The 25,327-nt window shown below is 38.9% G+C and overlaps 1 protein-coding gene across 2 annotated transcripts in view; it reads right to left on the bottom strand.

Moving 5' to 3' along the window:
• Window positions 1-4,479: 4,479 nt before the first annotated feature.
• NLRC4 (NLR family CARD domain containing 4) overlaps window positions 4,480-25,327 on the bottom strand; it is a 29,849-nt gene continuing 9,001 nt past the window's right edge. For both annotated transcript variants that reach the window (XM_075203723.1, XM_075203724.1), the window contains 8 exons: window positions 18,292-18,334; window positions 17,292-17,552; window positions 14,686-16,602; window positions 13,217-13,309; window positions 9,327-9,497; window positions 7,613-7,705; window positions 7,372-7,539; window positions 4,480-6,332 (listed from right to left, as the gene is read on the bottom strand). In XM_075203723.1, coding sequence (XP_075059824.1) covers window positions 6,001-6,332; window positions 7,372-7,539; window positions 7,613-7,705; window positions 9,327-9,497; window positions 13,217-13,309; window positions 14,686-16,602; window positions 17,292-17,552; window position 18,292 — 3,036 coding nt within the window. In that variant the 5' untranslated portion in view covers window positions 18,293-18,334 and the 3' untranslated portion in view covers window positions 4,480-6,000. The remainder of the gene's footprint in view (window positions 6,333-7,371; window positions 7,540-7,612; window positions 7,706-9,326; window positions 9,498-13,216; window positions 13,310-14,685; window positions 16,603-17,291; window positions 17,553-18,291; window positions 18,335-25,327) is intronic.

Here is a 25,327-nt window from a genome sequence, read left to right as displayed (position 1 = left end):
AGATTGTAAGCTTGCCAGCAGGACCCTCTTACGTCTCTGTCTGTATGTATTACCCAGTATTGTTTTATTACTGTTCATTCCCAATTATAAAGTGCTACAGAATCTGTTGGCGCTATATAAATGTTGATGATAATGATAGGGAGGTCTTGTAAATAACTACTGTATATTATCAGGAACGGTCTTATCATTTGTCAGAATGAGAGAGCACTCCAGATTGGCTGCCCATCTATTAAGGAGGCAGGCTTACTTATTTGCGACAAGAGCTCCTCAAAAGCAGTTCGATATATTCCTATGTTTTATTTTATTTTTTCTGAATGGATTACAGCGGATCAAGAAAAGAAGATGGTAGGTAAGGACTACACTACAGAAAATACTATTTAAAAAAATGTTCATATAAATTCATCTTAGGGGACATTATTAGTTGTACTAATATCTAAGGTGAACTATTTATTTTACATAAGGGGCCATTTTTTTTTCCCATGGGACCCACGGGGCAGAGGTACTAGGAGCAGCAAATATTACTTGATTGTTCAAGGCCAGGACCGATGCCAAGTAGCACTGCCAGTTAATGAAGGGGAGGGAGGCTTTCTTAACATTACTAATAGTGTTTTCCCTAAATTGCATACAGATTGGGCTAAACCACACATGACTTGCAAGGTTCGAAACCACCACACATCGTTGGCGGTTTGAGATTATATGCTGAAACCTGAAGGATATTACGTCCGGCGACTTGGAGGACAAAATGGCCAGTGATGTGCGACGGTTTCAAAACCACAAAAAAACGCTCCTTGATTACTCAGCTCCCCACCAGATATGCTCTCGCATTGACATGCTCCATGTATCTCAGTCCCTGATACCCTTAACCACTCAAGCGGGAATCACTCCATTTTCCTGGACTGACCATGCTGGAGTATACATCGTTCTCGATCTCCTATACCAATATCCACTCTCCTTTGGGTGGCGCCTGGATGACTCTCTGTTGTTAAACACTTCTACCTTCACTAACATCAAAACACCTATCTCTGAATACTTCCAAGAGAAAACCTCACAGGAGGCAGCTCTACGGGTGTCATCTGGGAAGCTCACAAAGCCACCATCCATGGTCGACTCATTTGTGCTGCCTCACGGAAGGCCGCTCTAGAGGTCTCCTCCTTAGAGCAACGTATTTCCACTCTTGTGACTCAGCACAAGCAGGTTCCTGATCCCTCCTTGCTATCTCAAATTGACTCTCTGAAGGGCCAGCTTAGTACCCTCTTATCCCGAAGATCGGCCTCCATCTTACAGAAACTCCAACAACACTTCTATAACAAGGCAGATAAGGCGGACTCTTCACTTGCCTGTAAACTTCGTCAGAAGCGTACCCAAGGCTTTATTGACAAACTCCACATCAAATCTACTAATTCTGTAACATACGATTCTCTAGACATTGTCAATGAATTTAGAGACTTTAATTACTCCTTATTTAACCTTCCTGATTCTCAGCCCCAGGAGGACCTTCTGTCAGATACTCAGTTTTCTTGCTTAAATGTGGACGTCACTGAAGACAAAGTAAAAATAGCGATAAAATATCTCAAACCCTCCTCAGCCCCAGGCCCGGATGGTTTTTTGGCACAATACTATAAAAAATTTGCTTCGGACCTTGTCCCACACCTAACAACCTTTTATAACCAAATTCTTGAGTGGGAATCCTTTGATCCCGCCACTACTCTTGCCAACATTGTGGTCATTACAAAACCTGGAAAGGACCTCCTACCCTGTGCAGGCTATAGGCCTATCTCCCTTCTCAATGTAGATCTTAAACTTTACACTAAAATTCTGGCCACTAGGCTCAATCCTGTACTTCCAGTCCTGATCCATCCGGACCAGGTTGGTTTAATTCCAAGGAGAGTGGCCCCTGATAGTACCAGGAGGACCATTGATCTGCTCCACTCTATTCAAGATGGCAAGCTGTCCTCTTTAATAATGGCCTTGGCCTCGGAAAAGGCGTTTGACCTCATCTCTTGGCCATTCATGCGTAGTGTGCTTTGGTCGAAGGGCTTCTCTGATAGGTTTCTGACGGGTATTTCAGCCCTCTACCAGACTCCTTCTGCTACTGTTTCGGCTAAAGGTGTAACCTTCAAGCCCTTCACAATTTCCGCTCTAACCAATTAATCTCAAGAATTAAGGTTGGTTCCACGGAAAATAAGATTGTTGTAAAGAATTACTTTGACATTTGCACCTCCAACCACTAGAGGTCTCTGTATTTGCAAACTTGCCCTTACATTTGCCCTTATCCAAGATGGAATCAAGGAGAAACCATCTTGGATCCTGTTTCCTGTTTGGGCCTATAAATGGCACTTCCTGGTTCAGACATATGCTTGAGTATTCTGGTTGCTCAGCTCCTGCTACCTGCTACTCTACCTTGCATCTGTGAATACCTGCTTGTGTACCGACCCGGCAAACGTCTGACTACCCTCTTGTGTACCGACCCGGCAAACGTCTGACTACCCGCTTGTGTACCAACCCGGCATACGTCTGACTACCTGCTTGTGTACCGACCCGGCTAACATCTGACTACTCTCTGGATATCTACTCGGCTATTGGACTTCAGGTAGGACCACCAGTATCGTTACAATTGTGTTATATGCAGATGATATCCTCATTAGTATATCCCACCCTGTCACCTTTCTTTCTTCTCTCTTCTTCAAACTAGACACATATGGACACTTTTCGGGTTATAGGATCCACTCTACCAAAACCGAGACACTAGATTTTTATATCCCTCAAGCAGACAAAATAACTCTAGATCATACATTCCCATTTACCTGGCACTGACACAAAATAAAATATCTGGGCGTCTTCCTGACCAAAAATCTCTCCCACCTCTTCCAAGTCACATTTCCCCATATCCTATCCCGAATAAACACAGATTTGAACACTTTGTCTCATCAGTTAATCTCCTGGATAAGCCGCATTAATGCTGTCAAAATAAATATATACTTCATAGACTATTATACCTTTTCCAAACCCTTCCCATTCGCATTCTTCCATATGTATTCAAATTTCTTCAGCACAAGGAATTTAAATTTATTTGTGCAGGCAGATGTCCACGTATGAGACTTAGAGCTCTACAGAGGTCCTCGCAGGGTGGAGGTCTCGGTATTCCAAACTTCAAAAGATACTACTTTTCGTCCCAACACGCTCAATGTGTCCTATGGAACGGTCCTACATCTGCTAGGGTCTGGGTAACTCTTGAGGCTGAGGGTCTGGGAATGCTCACACCTGCTTCCCTTCTGTGGCTCCCAAGGGCTCGTCGTCCCAAAAAAGCCCTGACTCATCCCACAGTTTCCCTTTCCCTGGCTATATGGGTCTCATCTTCCAGGCTGCATGGTATCTCCCCACATCCCTCCCCATTAGTCCCCCTTTTCAACTCTCCAGAGTTCCCTCCAGGCCTTCTCCATGCCTCGTTTTCTCCCTGGCGCACTCGAGGGATACAGTTCTTAAATGACATCACCCGCAGCGCATTATTTCCCCAATTTGCCGACATTCAAGCGAAATTTGGTCTGCCTACACAGAACTTTTATCAATACTTACAAATTTGCCATCTCCATTCTCTCGTATTGCCTCTTGTCTGCTTACCAACATTGAGACATTGTGTCTGTGCCATGCATCAATGTCAGGTCTCATCTCTACTATCTACTGCGAACTGACCTACCCTTCTGCTCCTCCTAGTGACCCTCACAAAATGGCATGGGATGTGATCGGGGTTACTCCCTTGACGACGAGGATTGGTTGGAAATACGGGACAATGCGGCCTCTAGTTCAATTTATGTCCAAATAAAAGAAAACATATATAAACTCCTCTTTTGCTGGTACTACGTCCCTACCCGCCTCCATAAGATATTACCTGATTCCTCCGACAGATGTTGGAGTTTATGCTCTGGCATAGGCTCTTTTCTACAGATATGGAGGCACTGTCAAAAATTGATCCCTTTTTGGCACGAGGTTAAATCCCTGATAGAATCTGTGATTCAAATCTCCCTCCCCTACCCCTTGGGTTCCCCTCAGCCACTAAACATCAAAATAAACTAGCTCGCCACATTATTTCTGCTGCCACGTGCCAAATTGACATTGAATGGAGGCAGATTGCTCCCCCCTCTCTCAACGCTGTGACTAACAGGATATGGCAAACTCACCGCATGGAGTACATGACCAGCATTATACGTAACTCCTCCAAAACCTTTAACAAAGTCTGGGATCCCTGGGTGTCCTATTTCCACTACCACTCCTACTTTACTTAGTTCACACCCTCCTCTCACCCTCCCCCCTTCCAATCCAACTTCCTAACCCGCTTTCTCCTGGGGTGGTTCCTGCTGCACCACCCTCTTACCTATATTCTTCTTTTCCCTACTTCTTTTCTCCTCTCTTTCTCTTACCCTTCTCTTAGCATAGGATTCTAGTCTGATATCTTTTTTTCCTTTCATTTTTTATTTTTTCTCCTTCTTTCTTTCTTTCTTTCTTTCTTTCTTTATTTCTTCCTTTTCTTTCTCTGTTTCTTTATTAATTCATGAAAACTACTGGTCTTCCTTTTTCCCATATCTTTAAAAGTATCTGATTTCTGTCCTCTCCGGCTCATGGAGAGCTCTTCAACTTTTGCACACTACATGTTGTAAAATGTATTGGATCATCTATGTGTTATGTTATCTGACCGTTAATAAACAGATGTTTTAAAAAAAAAAAAAAAAATGTTCCTTGACAAATTTAGGCCCATCTGACTAGTGTCAAATGTCGCTGGATTCACAAGCAAGTAACAGTATCAGACTCTAGACAGTTTTTTTTCTTTTTGACTCAAAATAAGCAAACTGATTTAAATAAATGCTTTTTGAAGTTTCCCGTTTGTCCATCTTAGGGGGGTATTCAATTGTTAGCGAGTTTTTTTTTTCCCCGCCGCGTAAAAAAAATAAAAATCTCACGCGGGTTTTTGATGGCAATAGCGACCGTTTTGAGTTAGCGTAGCCTGAAAACTCGTGCAATTCAATTGAAAAAGAGGGAACGCTGCCCCAACGCGTTAAAAATTGTGTTTGCGAGATTTTAGGGGAGTGAAGGGGAGTTTTAACGCGGTCATGTATAACACAAAAAATTGGTTTTGCATACATTAGATTGCAATACACATTGATACATATTGCTAATATCTATATTACAGTACTTTCTTTAGCATATTTTTTTATTGAACTATTTTTTACCATACAATCATCTATACCATGTCAAAATACATTACTACATTTATATTTGTACCAAAAACATACATAAATATAATTAATTAGTGATTTTATTTTTTTATTTTTTTTATGTTTTTTTAACTTTCTTATTTTTTCACAAGAAAATCAACTTACACAAGTTAGGCATTAGTGATAAACATAAATGTAACTTTTTTCCACATTATTACATGATTTCAAATACTTTTCAGAGGTTTTTTATTTTTAACACACCCCATGGAGGTGCGAGATAAAACAGCATATTTTCCTGTTTTACCCACCGCGTTAAAAAACAATTGAATAGCTTTTAACGAGGCTGCCTCTCGCACACTCTATACTTTCAATAGACCTTCTACTGGAGCGTGAGAGGACCATTTCTTGAAAAAAAAAAAAACGTAGCGTTTAAAATGGAACTGAATTGCGGGTAAAGTTAACTCACTCGAAAAATGATAAAAAACTGCGTTAAAATGACTTAACGCGGTCGAAAAAAAAAACTTGCTGACAATTGAATACCCCCCTTAGATTGATTTCTAATTTATAATTGATTAATTTGTAATTGATTGACAATTTGTTGCTAAAACAATAATAATCTACAAAACAAATCTCAAATAATTACATGTACCTTTTACCATAGGCATCAAAAACTGCATCCAAGTTTGAAATACAATAATGGTGATTTTTCAAGGAAAGGTGTCCAAATGGTAAACTAAATAGCATTGCTATTCGTGGTACAGTTTTCATTAAAACTGACAGATCTTAGTTTCTGTTAAGTTTTCTGAACTTGAAAAAAGTGCTCATATGTGTCTCCTTTAGTGCAGATTAATTTTACATTTTTCATTTTACCCAGGTCAATATTATCCAGATCCCAGTTGTTCAGTTGCAGGGAAGATAAACATGGTAACATCTCCACTACACGACACAGAGTCTGCACAACATCACCTATTGGGTTAAATATTTTCTCTGTGCTAAGATTGAAATGTTTCAGGTTCTTTAGGTTCTGTAGAGCATCAATTAAAGAAATCCAGCCATCACTTTCTGCATGATTATATGAGAGGTCCAGAAATGTAAGTGTTATAAAATCCTCCGTAAAGTAAGTACCTGTAAATGTGAGGAATGAAGGTACATATTTATTACGCAAATTCTGCAGCAAAGCTATGTTCAGTGTAAGTATTCATATGTTGACAAACATATCTCCATATAAGGTGACATCACATTCCAGATCATAGCACTAACCAACTTAGAATAATTTCAGGAAATATTTTAACACATTTACTCACTAACCATAGATGTATGTTATGATGCATTGGGACTGTGAAAAATGAGATATAGATTCATTTCATGTGGAAATCCAGGTATATATAGTTCTAGCGAATTGCACAAAAAATTGTTAAACGTAGATTCTGGCTGATGTACACCCCTCCAAAGCAGTATCCATAGTTTTCCTTTCATATTTGCTTCCCATGTGATTAAACAAGAGGAATAAGAACTTATTCCTTCATTTTACCTATGTTCCTTCCAGTGGCATGCCCAATATTGTTATTTACAGTGCTTTTTTTGTAAGAAAAAAGGTGGCGGAACTCACATCATGTAGTCAATCACTGTATACACACCCACACACATCAGTTGTGTAACGAAACATAACGGTCGCCGCCTGCAGTAAGCACTCAGCGTGTGACCACACGACCAATCACAAGCTGAGCAGCGCCACAAGCCAGGCAGTGCGATCACAACCACCGCGGACGATGTACGCATGCATCGGACTCGACACACAAGCAGCCCGCATGCACCGTTTTAATGATTTTTCCGCCGGCCTGCTATGCTCGACAGGGCGATTCAAGTCCATGTGGACCAAACATGAAATGTTCAAAAGTTACTTTTAAAATTTTGGAAAATCCGTCGAAAAAAGGTGCCAGAACTCAGGTCCGGTGAGTTCTATGACAAAAAAGCACTGGTTATTTAATTTCTTAACTGAATCCCTTGCCAATCTATTTGCACACCTGATCTAATATCAGGACATGATGGAAGAGTCTTGGGGGCTCCCTTTATAGGGAAATATAAGGTCGAAGCAATGTTAAAAATGTGTCTGGCCCAACTATTAACTAAAAACAGGGTAAATCAAAGTTGCAATTCTCCTTACCTAATTGTATCATGTCATCATCTGTCATGTTCCACCTTCTGAAAGCTAGCTTGGACAGTTTTGGAATTTTCTTAAGTTGACACATCAAGTCTTCTAGGCAACATTTAACATCAGTGCCCCCAGGTAGCAAAAGAGTGGAAAGTGCTGGCAAATGTGTCAAAGCGCGACCTGAAAGCAAATGTATTTTAGCATCTTTGTATTTTTTTTATATATGATAATCTCTATGAACATACATATTTACCCAATTCTTTCACTGACTGTTCCCCATCATCTTCCAAATAGTTATCAGACAAATCAAGTATCTCAAGGTTACTAAGTTTTTCCAGATTGCCCGCTGTTGAAGTAATAATCAGAAGTTGGGTTAGTAAAAACATCTGAAGAAAATAAGTATATTATTATTATTATTATTATTATTATTATTATTATTATTATTAATAATAATAATATTACTATTATTATTTCCAGTTAACATAAACACTCACATTGCTGAATAAGATATATGAGAAAGTGCCAGGGCTCAAATTAGTCTGAATATACCATATACTGTACCATATAGATATTGTAAGGCACAGAATTGAGTAGCATTATTCAATGGACACCACAGAAATTTCATTATGTTTATTTAAAAAAATAATATTGAACAATTTCAAAAAATAACACCTAATAATAAAAATTTATAAAAGAATTTATTTCAACAAAAATGGGTAAGAGGGGTAGGAGAAGGTAGGTGGTGTAATTACTCGCTTTATCCTATTGTTATAGCAGCTCATTTAGAGGGAGGACAAATCTGCCTAATTTAATTAAATTAATTGAAAATTTACTTATTATATAGACTCCATTCTAACAACTTTGCCCAGGGGAGAAGAAAAGTTGTCTTTGCCCATTCTGATAGGCACATTGCTTAAACCGCAGGCAATTTGAGCAAAATCAGTTAGCATGGCCCACCCTAAAATACTAAAGTAGTCCAGGTATTATTCACTTGTCCTGATTCTATGGGGCATATTCAATTGTCCATGGTTTCCGCCGCAGAAAAACTATTACTGGTATTACGGTAATAGTAAGCATGGATATCAGTTGAAATCCATCGAGAAAAGTACCGTAATACCGGTATTTACGCGCACTATTACCGTAATGACGGTAATAGTGCGCGGGACACGTTACTTTTAGCTGTAACGCCAACAATTGAATATGCCTCTATTTTTCTATGTTTGTCTGGACTCAAAAACTGCAGTTTGATATCTGGAGTTTTAACTATAATATTGTTTGATGTGTGGATTGGTCTTTGATGCATTGCACATCACACAGCATGAAAACTTCAAATAGCAGTTTAGGAAATCTTTGGTTATAAAATAATATATCCATGCTATAATTTCTCTAGGAGGTACTAGAGAGGCTGTTTAGGCTTTGGAAGTCTGTGTGCACAGAGCTGCGTTCAGCAGGTCTGTTAGACTAACAAACAGTTCTTGTGGTCTCACTAACGCAGATATATCCCTCAACCCCTGAAGACATCGCACTCACTTAGTCTATCACACTTCTGCACACCTGCTATGCCCGCTGAGTATACTATAGCATAGTTGTATACTACAGTATATGCTGGCTGGTTAGTAGACTCTCTATACCTACCAAATTTGTATATATTTATTCAAGCAAAGAAAAATCTGTATTTTTTTAACAGATCAAAAGCATAACACATAACTAATAATAATTAGGGTACCTGGGTTAAATGATGAGTGAACCATGGGGACACAATACCATGAACAGTTGGAACAGCCATGTGAAACAGCACAGCTACCATTCTTTCTAACTCACGATTCAACATACCTTTCAAATGTTCACTATATTTTGTCAAGCGTGATAAATTTGAGTGAGCTTAACATTTTCTAATTAACAATACATGGTGTCTAGGGATATTAATTAAATTTCTAGGATAGTAAAGAAACAGCTGCAGTACTTACAAAGAGATCTCAGTGCATTTGTGGTCAAACAGCAATTAACTAAATGAAGCTCTGTTATTTGGAGACAGTTGTGTGAGACTGATTCTACGATATGTTCCATGCAATTCCCAATGTTGGGTAGATCACACAATTTCAGGATTTTTAACTCATGTAAAGAGCAAATGCCTTTCGCTGCAAATAAGTTGAGAAGAGATGCATTAGGATTCATTACAGTGGCTTCAAACCTTGTGACACATCTGTGTTGTGAAACATTGAAGTGAAACAATATTTTTGTGAAATCTAACTGTGGATTATGAAAGAATTTCGTTTTTTAACACAACTTTAAAGTGACGATTGTAGCATTCAGATCGCTATCCTGCAACTTGCACTTGATAAATTGCTTTTTCCATCACAATGCGCAAAAGAGTCAATCTGCAAGTCATCTTACTATAAATTGGAGGAGATTCAAATAAATGATGAGTGGAGATGCCTTTAATATATAGTTTTATGCCTAATCTTAATGTATTTTGCTATGCAAAGTATAATATATATGACTAATTTGTTTTTATTTATTTAAAAAATATAAAGTTAGTTGTTCAAAAAGTTATGTCAATACAACTAGATACAAAAGCTGTGCTTTATTTTTCAAGAGCCATAATAAAAAAAATATTTGAGTCATTTTAAACATTTTGTTGTGCTGTTGTGCTGATGCATTTTGAATATAATTTAGAAATTTGTGTTTAAATCAGTAATTTTTGAAGACTTTTGGACACACCTCATATGTGTTTAGGAATGCAAGTGTGTTCTATCATAATTAGAATAAAATGTCCATTAGTATTATAGTTGTAATAGCTCATTAACAAATGAGAATTTACATGTTGTATCAAGTGCATCTATGCCATACTTGCCAACTCTCCCGGAATGTCCGGGAGACTCCCGAAATTCGGTTCAGTCTCCCGGGCTCCCGGGCTCGTTGGCATTTCTCCCGCATCCTGGATTTCACAGAGAATCGCGTCAAATGACGCGATTCTTGGTGATTGACGACGTAAATTACGTTTTCGCGGGGGGGCGGTACAAAATGACACGTTTGGTCTCGTCCCGCCCCCTCCCGCCCTCCAGTCACGCCCCCTCTCCCGGAAACTTGTTTCCGAGAGTTGGCAAGTATGATCTATGCTCTACTCTAAATCATAGTTGCCTACTTTACTGGAATGTTCAGGAATATTAGTTAGAGACCTCTTGGACTCTCAGAAGAGCGGACAAATCTCCCACATAGTGGGTGAGGAACGTGATGATGATGATGCAATTAGTGTCATCATACACATTGCCCCACCCAGTTAATGACTCAAATGGCTTCATCAAGTCATGTCTACCTCTCCTCCTGAATAACAAGAATGCTCTAATTGCAATTTTAAAGGGAAGACTTTAGCATATTTCCAGTTTTAAAACATACTAGTCTGACTCATTCCTACTTTTAGATCACTTTTATGATAGTTGCTAGATGTTAGTTTATTGGCTTATACAGTTTATGCATTGCTGCAGCTTTTACAAAATGTAAAATGTAATGTATTACCATACATGGCCGAGGCATGTACAAGCCAATACATTTGCCATCTGAAGGTGTAAAACCCTTTTAAGCATATGCTGGAAACCTTATCCTTCCAGGGACAAATGCAGGATTTCTAAAGTGTGGTTTCCAAATGCTTTATTTTGCAAGCACAAACAAAACTAAAACAAACTTGCTGCAAAAAAAGGCAAGAGGCACTTTTTTGTAGTGAAATTGTTTGACTGCAAATAAGAAGTTTGGTTGAGTCACAGAGTGCAAAGTGTAATCTGATAACAACTAGTGCAGAAGCAGGTACTGAGAGGCAATTTTTTTGTTAAAAAATAAGAACATGCTTCCGCCAGGCTTCCGAGACTTTTGGTGGAGCATGAACATGACATAGGGGTCTATGTATTACTATAATAAGGTGCCAGTAAATATGTCTTGCTACAAATCGCAGTGATGCATATTTAAGCACTTCTGAAATGCATCATGCCGGGGCTACTATGGGAGCCCCGGTAAAGTGACCCCTCTGGTGCAAACTGTTTTTCCTATTTAGCAGCGGCCTAGGGCTGCTGTTGAAAGGAGGATGTGCTATGCACATGCGCATACCACTTCCACAGTAAGGGATCCAGCAAATCCAGAGAGGCTTCAGCTGGATCCCAAAGAAATTGACAAGTAACACCATTCTGAGATGGCATTACCTTTCTGTGAAATGGAAAGCTTTTCAAAGCTTTATGCGTTGAAGAACTCCACAGTCCCCATATTAATCTATGGAGACTGCATTAAGAAACAGTAAGTGGGTTATGGCAGGAGAAATTTTTGATCTCTCTTGCCAAAAACCTTTGATACATTTTGCAATTGCCATTTTAGGGAGAAAACTGCTGTTTTCTCCATTTTAATGGCTGCCCGCAGTTTAATGCATAGACTCTATAAAGAGTACTGGTACTGTGAAGCGCCCATATGTACTTTATGAGAATTACATAAAGAGCAGTGGTTCTGTGCGGTGTCCGTATGTACAGCAGAAAAATTGCATAAAGAGAAGTAGTACTATGCAGCGTCCATATGTACAGCATGAACATAACATAAAGAGAAGTGGTACTATGCAGCGTCCATATGTACAGCATGAACATGACATAAAGAGAAGTGGTACTATGAGTGTCCATATGTACAGCATGAACATGACATAAAGAGAAGTGGTACTATGAGTGTCCATATGTACAACATGAACATGACATAAAGAGAAGTGGTACTATGAGTGTCCATATGTACAACATGAACATGACATAAAGAGAAGTGGTACTATGAGTGTCCATATGTACAGCATGAAAATGACATAAAGAGAAATGGTACTATGAGTGTCCATATGTACAGCATGAACATGACATAAAGAGAAATGGTACTATGCGTGTCCATATGTACAACATGAACATGACATAAAGAGAAGTGTGCAGTGTATATATCTATAGCATAGAAATTACATAAAGAGAAGTGGTACTGTATAGTGTCCATACATTCAGCATAGCAAAATAATTTAGAATTGCATATAAAACAGAAAATAGGCAGTGGTGCTATAATATTATATTAAAGATAGAATTAGAACAGTAAAATGTACTTAAATGTAATAAAATGTTATATCAAAATAATAAGGCATAAAGTAAGCTGTACATTAATGTGAGCATGGCTTTTAAATAAATCTGACCATCAAAACAAATTAATATTACTCTACAAAACTAATATTAATCTCCTCTCACACCCAATTAAAATAAAGCTTATTAAAATTAGTGTTACAGTTACTTACCAGTGCTGCACATCAGACTGCAGATGATAACAGATCAATTTCTTTCTGTAATTTCTATGTCAGACAAACACTACAGCACTAGCTTTAAAACTATAAAAATAATACACTAGAGACAAAAGTGAAGGCAGCCATTTTGGTGATGCCAATGTTCATGAAAGTATATGCAGATGCTCATGGAAATGTTTCCCAGACTGCAGACAATGTGTTATAGTAAAGTTAAGGTTGAAGTTGCATGATTAGAACAAGGGGGTTGCTGGGTAACTGGAACCCCCCCCCCACGCCTTAGTGCATCCCTGCCTTTATATCTACATTGTAATGTGGAGGATACTACACAGTACTATAGGTGGGTGTCTGGTGGAGGTCTACCATTTTACAAAGTAGAAATGATGACTTTATGCTACATGAGGTTACTCTTACTTTTCATCTTGTTATACATTTATGATACAATTTAAAACATTAGGACTCTTCGCATGGTTATGACTGAATAAGAATCATTTAATTAGTTATCCACAGATTTTCATAAATAAAAATGTATATTGTTATGTATAGGTTTATAAACCAACTACTCACCCAGGATTTTAACATCTTTTTCGTTCATTCTTATGTTGCTCAAAACAAACTTTTCAATTTCTACAAGATTGCACAACCCATCTAACAGACAGCCTAAAAATAAATAGATATGTATTAATTGCAACTAATATTGTTTGGTTTATGACTAAATCCATGTGCTCTGTTTAAAACCTTTGTCATTGAAAGAATATATGAAGGTTCAGGAGAAGTGAAAGAGTCAAATCAGAGATAATGCTAACGAACTATGTTTATTAATTTATTTAAAATATGTGATAAATACTAAGGATCATTTCTGAACAGTAAGACTGCAGCTGAAATGCTGTTTTGCAATGTCATGCACCTACATTTATGGCTTAATTGTCTACTCTCCCAGAATGTCTGGGAGACTCCCAAATTTCTGGGAGTCCTACCGGAATCCCCGGAGAGCAGGGCAACCTCCTGGATGGAGCCCACTTCATTAGTGAAGTTAGTTAATGATGTGATTACAGCGTCATCGTGGCCCCCGCCCCATTGTAATTGGCCAAAATTGTGACAGTTGCTTAGGAGGAGGGGCAAAAATGACATGATTCATCGAGGCCTGCCCCCACACGCCCACCTCCCTCCTGGATCTCCCGGGGGCCAACGAATAAAAGTTGGCAAGTATGATTTATGCAAATGTACTTTATTTTATTGGGACGTGCAGAGATTTGAGCTCCACGATGGAGGCATTTATTGCTGAGCAAAAGCTTGCACTGGCTGATGGGAGGAGTTGGACAGATTAAGCACACCTCTTGCTAAGTGTGAATGGAGATTGAAGTGCAGAAATTATATTTCATCTTGTGAGACAGGTTTATTTTAATAAGATAGAGGGGTAACAAAGGTACATTTTCAGTGGCATTTCCTGCTTTGTGGGAGGCCTTTTTATCTGTGCAAAAGGTCTTGAAATCTCTTCACCTTCGAGATTGGGTCTTATCCCAATAATATCGATGGATGCATTTTACACCCTAAAATTGCACTACTTTGGGAAAGGGCATTTCTAGACACACTTTGTCCCAATGTCTCCTCATTGTCATGATTTATGTAAAGCATAAATTAAGATCTGTGAATTAAAAAAAAAAGATGTTCTGTGCAAAATATGTAGCCCTGCTTTCACCAACATAATCTGACAAGTTACTGCCTCCCAAAAATTGACACTAATCTCCTGAATATTCTGTTCTGCTGTGAGTGTTCTCATCTGATTATTGACAGATTGTTCTGTCCATAGCCACTTCAGAACAACTGAGTAGGAGATAAAGACTGAAAACACAGTTGTTCTTACAGTAGTCATATAAAGTTTCTATTCATTAAAAGAGAACCATGTAAGCGTAATTTATGGATATTTGTTGTGAAACAACTATAGTAACTGGCTCCGATGTTTATAGCTCTGTCCAAAAGTAACTATATACTTATACTCCATGTAATAAAAATATTTTTTTTTCTTAGAGAGTTACCTGGTTGTTGATGAGTTTCCATATTGGACAGACTTAATATCTTCATATTTATCATTTCTACAATTCGTTTCTCATCTTCAATGCTAAGTGGGGTATTTTCAATAATCAGATCCTGCATTCTTTTGCAATACTCCACAACACGTTTTAGGTTCCCAGTGATTCCTTTACTCCAGCTAATATTGAGCCTGAGACGCTCAGCACAGCAGCATATCTTTCCAAGGCATTTTATGTCCTGTCTATTTAACTGATCAAAGTTCTTGAGTGTGACCTCCAGTGTCTGCAGAGTTTGAGTCCAATCAAAAAATAACTTGACAACCTTTTCAGAAATGTATGTCTTTTGAGTATGTAACTGGTCACCTACAGTGTTGTTGCTCTTTTCTTTATCTTCAGTTAGTTTATTGCTATGTGTGCCGAATAAGTCTAATTTGACCAAACGCAGAGCACTTAGACAGCACGGTAAGTACTCAAAAAAATCAACATGATGAGAAGCTATAGTATGCATATTGATGTGTAATATTTTGCCAGAAAATAGGGGTTCAAATTCATTACTCAATTCCATTTTAGTGGCACTTTCGAAAAAAAGGTTAATGCCGAACTCCACAAAGTCAGAACTGTGATCATTCATTTCTTCTCTGTACAGACTCCTGATATGATGGATTACTTTACGAGTGGCAGTTTTGGATGATCCACATGTGTATAGCAGCATATTTTTGTATCTGCTGGTGATATCATAAACTGTTTTCATTTTGCTAAGGTAGTCTTCTGCCGTCTTCACATCAGAAGTTTCCTCAGATGACAAAAGTTGAGAAAGTCTTCTTCCAGCTACGTACTCCTGGAAGGACGTATGAAAAAATCTGTAGCCAGGTTTTTGTTTTTGAGCCCCATACTTATTTAACAGCCCTATCTTAAGCAAGATACCCTCTATGATATTGGTCAAATGTTCTCTTCGGAATTCATACCTGTGTTCAAAAAGTCCTTTTAGAGCTAAGTCTCCACAAAGACGGATATTCTCTTCTATGACATTTGCTTGTGTATTTTGTATTTGATTTTGGCCTCTTTCAATCATCAATTCATATAATGTACAAAAGAGAGCTGTTTCAGTGTTCATTTGAAAATCACTTTCCCCCATCCTAAGAGCACAGGCTATCACTAGAAATAGTGGTGTCTTAATGAGATTTTTCATGAAATCAGTTTCAGCTAATTGAAGCAACAAGCCTGCAGCTTCTTCTTCCCGTAAGACATTGGTAATTAGGGTTTTGGCACCTTCAATTGTGAAATCGCTTGTTTCAACAATTAGAGAACCACAGTGTCTTACTTCTCCAAGTGATTCAGTTCGTGTAGTTACAATAACTGTACTCCCATATTTATAGTTTTGTTTAATGAGTTCATCTATTTCTATGCACCTCTCAGAACGGAATTCATCGTAACCATCCAATAAAAACAACACCTTTTGCCCAAGCTTCCATATTTTGTGCATGAACTCCCCTTTGTTCCAGTTATATGTAATAGGAAAAAGTTGATCGCACAGAGTTTCATAAAGCTCTTCACTTGTACTACGCAAAGTAATAAAAAAGACAAATTTATACTCTTGTAAAGCTTGGCACTTTCCAGATGCCCATAGAACAGCAATTCTTCTTAGTATTGTAGTTTTACCCTTGCCAGCTTCTCCCTCAATAATACATGGACTCCGGAGTTTGTTTAACACATCCTCCAATTTCATTTGCTCTTTTTTCTGATTGAGTGTGTCTTTCTTCCATAGTAAAGGATCGGTAAATGTTGTTTCCAAATCGAAAAGAATGTCGATGCCTGTCTCTTTACCCAGTGGGTGAAATGTTTGAAAGGATGGGTATTGATAAAAGCGTTTTAAATGCTTTTCCAAATCTTCTAAATCCTCTTCTGTTACTCTTCCCCCAGCATCTAAAAAAATAAAATAATAACAAAATAATACAAAAAAAATGAAGTGATTTTTGGCGAGTGGGGGTATGAGTGGCATGTGAGTAAATTTGAAATGTGTTTTTGAGTACAATTGAGATCTATTTTAAGGCCACGTGGTTTCTCTTTTTTGATTAAATGTAATGTTTAAACTTATTACTGAGATTAAGAGTAATGTGTGGCCCTGTTTAAAGGGCCACACACGCAGCCCTTAATGTGTATTAGGTTGCCTAACACTGGCCTATTGAGCTGTGGGTATTGCAAGTGTGGTTTGGTAAAATGTTGGGGTGAATGTAACACCTGATACAAATGCTACTGTTTTTGAGCTGAATGCATCTTGCGTCCAACTCAACATATACACTTGCCTATGCTTTTTTTGTGACTGTCTTTTCCCTATTGATATATGCATCCACCTTTAGATGAACCCCGAAATGTTTTTATAGATAAAATATTATACTGAGATGTGATTGGAGAGGATTTTTACCCTTCAGCTAATAGATTCCATATTGCATTAGGATCACAAATGCTTCTTTTCTTGGAGAGAATGACGACTTAGTCAATATCTTACAATATTATATTTTATTGTATTTTATATTTGATATTTTTAATATTAAATCAAAACCAAAATGCAATGTATACATTCATTAAACTATAACTACAATGGAATTACTCACTTTTTTGGAACAGGTCCCGATATAAATATTCATCTTGATTTTCAAGAAACTTGAGAAAATGCCTGCAGGATTCTTCGCCTTTATTAATAATCCCAATAATCAGTCTTCTTGCGACCTCATGGCTTACCGGTACAGAAAGCACATCATTGATCTCTTCCTTGGAAAATATTTTTTTTGCGTATAGCTCATCAGCAATCCGCTTAGAAATTGTCATGTTGATTCTTGCAGTCAAGTCTGAAAACTTTTCCTGAATTAAATCCACTTAGGAGAGAACATGTAACACAGATGAAGCAAATGGTACAGATCTTTTGCATATAAAACAATTATTTTTTTATATAGCATTGTATCTCTTCTGTATTTAAGACATTTCAAAATTTTAGAAATTGATCTAATGTATCTGTCTATTACTTTAGGTTTTAAAATATATATATATATAGAAAAATAATCTTATATGTGACCAAAACACCCAAAGCCCAATTCCTCTTTTACAGGGCAGGGCTAATGTACAACAATGGATATGATCTTTTGAAACTGAAAACTTTTCTTTTGACATCAATATGCCCTATAATTCGATCACATGCCTTTTATGTCTAATAAGCTAAAGCAGCCAATGGAATCTACTCCATTCACTTTCTATAGTTATGTTCTGTCAGGATTTTGAATTCTGGAAAATTAAAAAACATAGTGAGAGATATTTGACTTATCCTTAGTAAGGCTTAAAACATGAAAGATCCGGTTAAATTTGCAATATTTGTGTTTCCCTAATTAATACTGGTGATAGCACCACTTACAGCCATATTATTTTCAACAGTTTTGACATATGTTTATGTCACACATGACAGATAATTGTCATTACTGTTTCTAAGTTACATTTGCATTACATTTAAGTAATATTTCAACCAGACTGTTTATTCAAAGTAACTAAAAATATACAATTTCACAAAAAAAAATGGAATAAACCAATAGCAACATGGAATAAAACAATAACATTTAAACTTACTTGTATATTAAATTGAAGGTGCTGCTTCTATAGGTCTGTATTTCTGTTGTAAAAAGGAAACATCACATTAACATATACAAAGCAGTGAACATTTTTACAGAACACACATATGCATTATTTTTGATTAGTAGAATGAATACTTCACCCTATACAAATACCTTTAAACAATGATAAAACATACAGGGCCTGATTCATTAAGGAGCGTAACTGGCGATACCTTGCATACAGGGACACAGAGGGAGGAGAGAGTACAAATTACCGGGGCCCGGGCCTCCACTGGAAGCAGTAACTTTATTTATTTTTTTCCTAAATTCATCTAAATAACATGTGCACTAATATTTCAATTTGTATTGCTTTGTGTCAGAGTGATAATAAAAATAATTGGAAATATATATATATATATATATATATATATATATATATATAGTGGCAAGAGCCCGCTACTGCTGAAGCACACGCGAACAACTTCTTCTTTTTATGCAGCTTTATTGTCAGGATGGTTAAAACGTATTTGACACCGTATGACTTTCACAGCAATTATGGAGACCCTAAACACTAGCTAGACATAGACCAGCTCTCTCAAGACCAGCCAGCTTCCCCAGCGTTGGTCTCATTGAACAAATGACACAATCAAGCTTTTATACATGATACTCCTCCCCCAGCCTTAGCTTGATGGGCAGGTGACATACCCACCTTCTCTTTAAGAGGAAACGCCCATCCCTGGCTCTGTTTGCACTAACAGACATACCCTGTCTGTTTGCTAAGAGGAAGGAGCTTTCAAATCATGTAAATTAACCAAACTTTAAACTACACATAAGTTTTTTTTTTATTTAATCTCAATCTAGGTGCATAAGTGCGCCAATGTTTTATTCTGCTTGTATGCTTTCTCTGCATCTTGTCAGATAAATGCCTCCCTTTGTTACAATATATATATATATATATATATATATATATATATATATATATATATATATATATATATATATTGTAAGTAGGCCTCCCTGATTAATTTTGCCATGTGACCTCCATTTCTAATCTGTCCTGACTCCAGTGGTGCCAATCCTACAACTTCCATTAGTTTGCCATTGGTATGCTTACTGTGCACACGGGTGCTGTTATGCCTCAGAAAGTTGTGTAGGACACAACAAGCCATCACCAAAATTTTAGGGTAGAAACTATTCTCTGCTCTGCCGATATGGGTCTCCTTAAATGGGTGTCCTCCTTCTGGTTGACGGTGGGGGGGGGAACAAACTGGAGCAGTTCCTGCAATGTGGGTTCCTTTATCTGCAGGAAATTCCTGAAGTCATCAGGATTGTTGTCCCATATCTCCTGCAGCAGTAGAATAAGTCTCTCCTGTGGAACTACTCTTTGGTCCAACAAGGCCAATTCTTTCTCCTTCTTTTCCTCCAGGTCTGTACTTGCAGTCTTCTTGCCATAGTGAGTAGCAAAAGACCAGTAGCTTGCACTACTTCAACAGTATCCATAATTTTGAAATAAATCGATGCTGAGCAGTTGCGAATAAACGTACACTGTACTCAAAGATGTGTTATAGAAATGAATGGCCATTGCTTGTTTCCTTTTCCTGAATCTGAGCTTATGGGAGGTTTCAGCTGGTGATGTTTAGCCCTTTATTTAAATTTCTTCATCATATAGTTGCAGGGACCCCATAAGTAGCATCAGTGTGTACGAAAGCAAAATCTTTTCAGACAACAATATAGCTGTCAAAAGCCGCTGGTCGGACGGATGGTCAAGTGTATACGCATGAATCGCCTGACTAATCGGACCTTTAGTTGTAGGTGCAGTCATAGTAGATAACACATCGGTTGAAAAATTCTCCAGTGTGTACCTAGACTAAGAGTTTCCCTGCACATTCTACAGGACATTTCCACTCTGATGAATGTTAGCTGCACAATAGCAGTATAGGTAAGTACAGTTGGCTGGGGGTTTCATAATGTGTCTGGGGGAGTGTCATAATGTTATTGGGAAGGGGGTTTCATAATGTGTCTGGGGGAGTGTCATAATGTGTCTGGGAGGGCGTCATAATGTTATTGGGAAGGGGGTGTCATAATGTGTCTACGCGGATGATGTGATGTGTCTTGGGGGTGGTGTGATGTGGCTAGGGGATCGCATAATGAGGCTGAGGAGGGCAGGATGTAGCTGGAGAATGCGTGATAAATGTAATGTTTTATTAAAATGTATATATAATTTACTGTGTGATCTGTGTTATGTATTGTGTTCGCTTATTGCTCAGTTTTCCATATTTCATGGACCTATACATTTTCCAAACAGGTCCCAACATTCCAGGATCCATATAATTATCTAGTACCAGGTTGCAAAAGCTGCAATAAGAGGTAGGTGAGAGCAACAATGTTTTAATACAAATATGTCATGTCTAAAGAGGCACAGCCATTGCCCAAACACCAAACACTATGTGGCCATGCTCCCTTTGGCGGCCCCGACGCTGAGCATTGGCACACTACTCTTTTCCTACTCATCTATGGACGGGGCAAAAAGTTGCTGTATCGGGTCCCCAATTTCCTCTTGGCGGTCCTGGTTGCGTATAATGTGCACAATTACTCTGCGCCTACCCAGATCTGGACAATACGCCACAGAAAGTAGCGGTTTCCAATTTATCTTTAAGCGCAAAGGACACGTATGACAGCTTGCGATTTCAGGTGCAGAATGGGTGGGGAAGGGGTGGGTGCGTATATACAATGTACAGAAAAGGCGTTCCCTTGCAGATACATTCAGATTTAAGCTCTGGCGCATTCAGAAGTATGCTGTTTTTCAGACGTCAAGTTTGCATCTGCTTGACGTCAAGTCTAACTCATGGATGGTGATGACCTAACACAGCATTCACATACTCCTCAACTAATGGGGGAATGGACTATTCACCTGCACACCTGCACACACTCCTCTTGTTACACAAGATTGCCAGAGTCAAAAGGATTATTTATAGTAGCGTTTGCTAAGGATTAGAGGATTGTTATATATCAAAGAGGTAGGTGTATTCATTTATATTTTACAAGCTCTGCATACTTGTAAAATTGTTGAAATTCTCTGCTTTTCAAATTATTTTCAAAAAATTTTTGCATTTGTAACACGAATGTGAACATTACCAATGCTTGTCAGTTTTTAAATATTATCTCTGTGTTGTATACATTTGCATTGAGGTTGTGTGCTTTAAAAGCTGTTGAAAATCTACTATGTATGCCTTTGTAGTACCATATATTTCTTAAGACGAGACCGGACCACACTGCCTGATAACATCTCTCACCAGTCCTTCAATTTGCAGTGTTAAATGGACTGTCACCCCAGGACTAGATCTTAAATTTCTCCTGATGGATAGGGGGAGGTTCCTGACACTTACCAAGAGTATGGAAGAGGTCAGGAGGGTCTGGGTGCTCTCTAAGATCTGAAGATGGGGAAAGCCATGGATTACCATTGTCTTTCACAGGACTGGCCCAGAAATTGCAGCAGGGACACAGCAGGGGAGCCACTGTGGAAAGCTGAATCATCTCCACTCCCACTCCAACTCCCTGACCCAGCACCCACCAAGAAGCAGAGATCCAGGAGTTTGGCTGGGGGTGGGAAAAACGCGGTGGGAATTTGACCAAAGATATAAGGAGCCACCCCAGGGGGTCAGGGGAGGTGATGATTGTGTTCAGTATTTTCTGAGGATTGATTTCCTAGAAGGTGCAGGGCTGACTGGTGTTGAGTTTCTGTGGACCCAGTGATCAACATTGTCCTGTATCTTGGGAAGGATAATGTTGCTCAATCTGCGGTCTGTCATTACCTCACTCCATTGGAAGATTCTCGCCAGGTTCTGGGTATATTGGTGTGCCCACAGAAGTGGAGAGACTGATACCCGGAGCTACACCTTGCTGGTGAAGAGTTGGTCAAGTGGCCAGGCACAGCAAGATACCAGGAATCCCTGAAACTCCTGTTGACAGACACTTTTGCTTGTGGAACTGTTGAATGCGACAGAGGCAAGGAGGTGCAAGGCAACATTGTGAGGCGTGGCAATGAGGTACTATTTTCTATCACATAATTGTTTACAATTAAACCTTTATTGTCCTAAATATATTGGTATACACTGTAGTCATAAATATATTAACACTCTTTGCATTATGTTTGTGACAAAACAGAGTCCCACTGGAATGAGGACTTTGTGTTCATTACCTATTTCTCACAGTTTATTGTACTTTTTAATCCTTGGCCTGGTCTAAGTATATACACCGGAGCATCATTGTATTATGTATATTGTTATTTCTTGTTATTAGGTACATTTTCTCTTGTTTTTACCTGCAATATTGTATGTATTAGAGATATAAAGACTGTTGCCATATGGTGTGAAAATATTGCATGATAGGACGGAAAGTTGTGTTAGCTAAGGTATTTGAGATAGCTAAGGTAATTACCATTTGTTTCAAATGTCCATTGTTATGAGGTGTGGCATAGATCTGGGCTATTAGTAATGAGAGTCTCTGAGTGACTGTTAATATAGCTAGCTGGCAGTCCAAGTTAGTTATCTAGGTCAACAGGTTTTCAAGGAGGTAATTAGGTTACAACTTCCAGATTATGTGCAATGTGTCTCCACAGTACTATACTGGCTGAAATAGCAGTGGAAAATGTATTAATATGTATCAATATAAATGTTATTGTATAAAAATGTATCACAGACTCACAAGTAGACTATATATGGTTCACTTTCCCTGACTTCTGGTAATCCATGATGTGAATTGCACCAGTGTTGATAAGCAGAGGGCAGTGAGGCAGCAGAGGTTGGAGAGGCAACAGAGGGTAGTGGGGCAACAAAAAGGCAGTGGGGCAGCAGAGGGTGTAGGATCAGCAGAGGGCAGTAGAGGGCAGTGGGGCAAAGAGGTTGGAGGGGCAACAGAGAGTAGTGATTCCGTAAATAGCAGTGAGTCTGTAGATGGCAGTGGGGCTATGGGGTAAACATGGGGAAGATACTGAGGGTAAACCTGAAGAGGATAAGGAAGGTAAACCTAGGGAGGATATGCAGGGTAAAGTTGGGGAGGATGAAAAATGTAAAGTTGGGTAAAATAAGAAGGGTAAAGTTGCTGAGTATAACAGTGGAAAATTTGGGGCCTAGGGAGTGAAATTTGGCATAGAGTGAGGAAATGTGTCATAGGGGAAGGAAAGGAAAACATGTCATAGGGGAAGTAGTGGTAGCATGTGGCATTGGGGCAGGACGGTTAGTGGTGACATATTGTTCAAAGAGGTAGGTAAGATGGGTCAGGGTTATGTCATTGTTTTTGAAAGTGTAAAGTATATGGGTTAGAGTTGTGTCATTGTGTTGGAAAGTGTGAAGGAGATGGTTTAGGGTTTTGCTTATTTCATGTGTGGTGTTTTCTAAGAATTAATTTCATTGACCATTTTATGACAGAAGTCTTATATGTTGGAAGGCTGTCCACTGCCCCCTGTTTCCTCGTCCATCTGTGTCTCTCTCACATCATGAGTTTCCTCCACCTGGTCCTCCTTTTCTAACACTGTATCTGCATCTTCTGCTAACATAGTGGATGAAGATAAAAGAAACATAAATATCGATGTTTGCTTCAACATCCACATTTTTGCATGATATTAATAAGTTTTTAAAAAAAATTGTTTAAAATGAAAAAGGACCAGCTGACATCAGGTCAGTGACTCATTAACACAGGTGAGAGTGTTGACGAGGACAAGGCTGGAGATTATTCTATCATGCTTATTGACTTAGAATAACAAACTGGAAGCTTTAAAAGGAGGGTGGTGCTTGAAATAATTGTTTTTCCTGTGTTAACCATGGTTATCTGCAAGGAAACACATGCAGTCATCATTGCTTTGCACAAAAAGGCAAGGATATTGCTGCTAGTAAGATTGCAGCTAATCAACCATTTATCGGATCATCAAGACCTTCAAGAAGAGGTTCAATAGTTGTGAAGGAGGCTTCAGGGCGCCCAAGAATGTCCAGCAAGAGCAAGGACTGTCTCCTAAAGTTGATTCTGCTGATGGATCGGGGCACCACAGTGCAGAGCTTGCTCAGGAATGGCAGCAGGCACAGTGAGGCAAAGACTTTTGGAGGATGGCCTGGTGTCACGAAGACCAGCAAGGAAGTCACTTCTCTCCAGAAAAAACATCAGGGACAGACTGATATTCTGCAAAAGGTACAGGGATTGCACTGCTGAGGACTGGGGTAAAGTCATTTTCTCGGATGCCTTTCAGATTGTCTGGGGCATCTGGAAAAACGCTTGTCCGGAGAAGGTGAACACCACCATCAGTCCTGTGTCATGTCAACAGTAAAGCATCCTGAGGCCATTCATGTGTGGGGTTGCTTCTCAGCCAAAGGAGTGGGCTCCCTCACAATTTTGCCTAAGAACACAGCCATATCATCATCACCATTTATTTATATAGCGCCACTAATTCCGCAGCACTGTACAAAGAACTCACTCACATCCGTCCCTGCCCCATTGGGGCTTACAGTCTAAATTCCCTAAAACACACAAACACAGACAGACACATAGACTAGGGTTAATTTGTTAGCAGACAATTAACCAACCAGTATATTTTTTGGAGTGTGGGAGGAAACCGGAGCACCCGGAGGAAACCCACACAAACACAGGGAGAACATACAAACTCCTCACAGATAAGGCAATGGTAGGGAATTGAACTCATGACCCCGGTGCTGTAAGGCAGAAGTGCTAACCACTTAGCCACCGTGCTGCCCACAGTATGATGCCAAAACATCCTCCAAGAGCAACTTCTCACAACTATCCAAGAACAGTTTGGTGACGAACAATGGCTTTTCCAGCATGATGGAATACCTTGCCATAAGGCAAAAGTGATAACTAAGTGGCTTGGGGATCTCCCTAGACCTTAATGAGAACTTATGGTCAATCCTTATTAGGTGGATGGCAAACAAAAACCCACAAATTCTTACAAAATCGTAGCATTGTTTAGGCAAGAATAAGGAGCCATCAGTCAGTATCTGGCCCAGAAGTTGACTGACAGCATGCCAGAGCGAGATGCAGAGGTCTTC

The sequence above is a fragment of the Mixophyes fleayi genome, chromosome 3, assembly GCF_038048845.1.
Source record: "Mixophyes fleayi isolate aMixFle1 chromosome 3, aMixFle1.hap1, whole genome shotgun sequence".
NCBI lineage: Eukaryota > Metazoa > Chordata > Amphibia > Anura > Limnodynastidae > Mixophyes > Mixophyes fleayi.
Note: the sequence above shows the minus strand (reverse complement) of the source record. Positions and strands in the feature narration are given on the sequence as shown.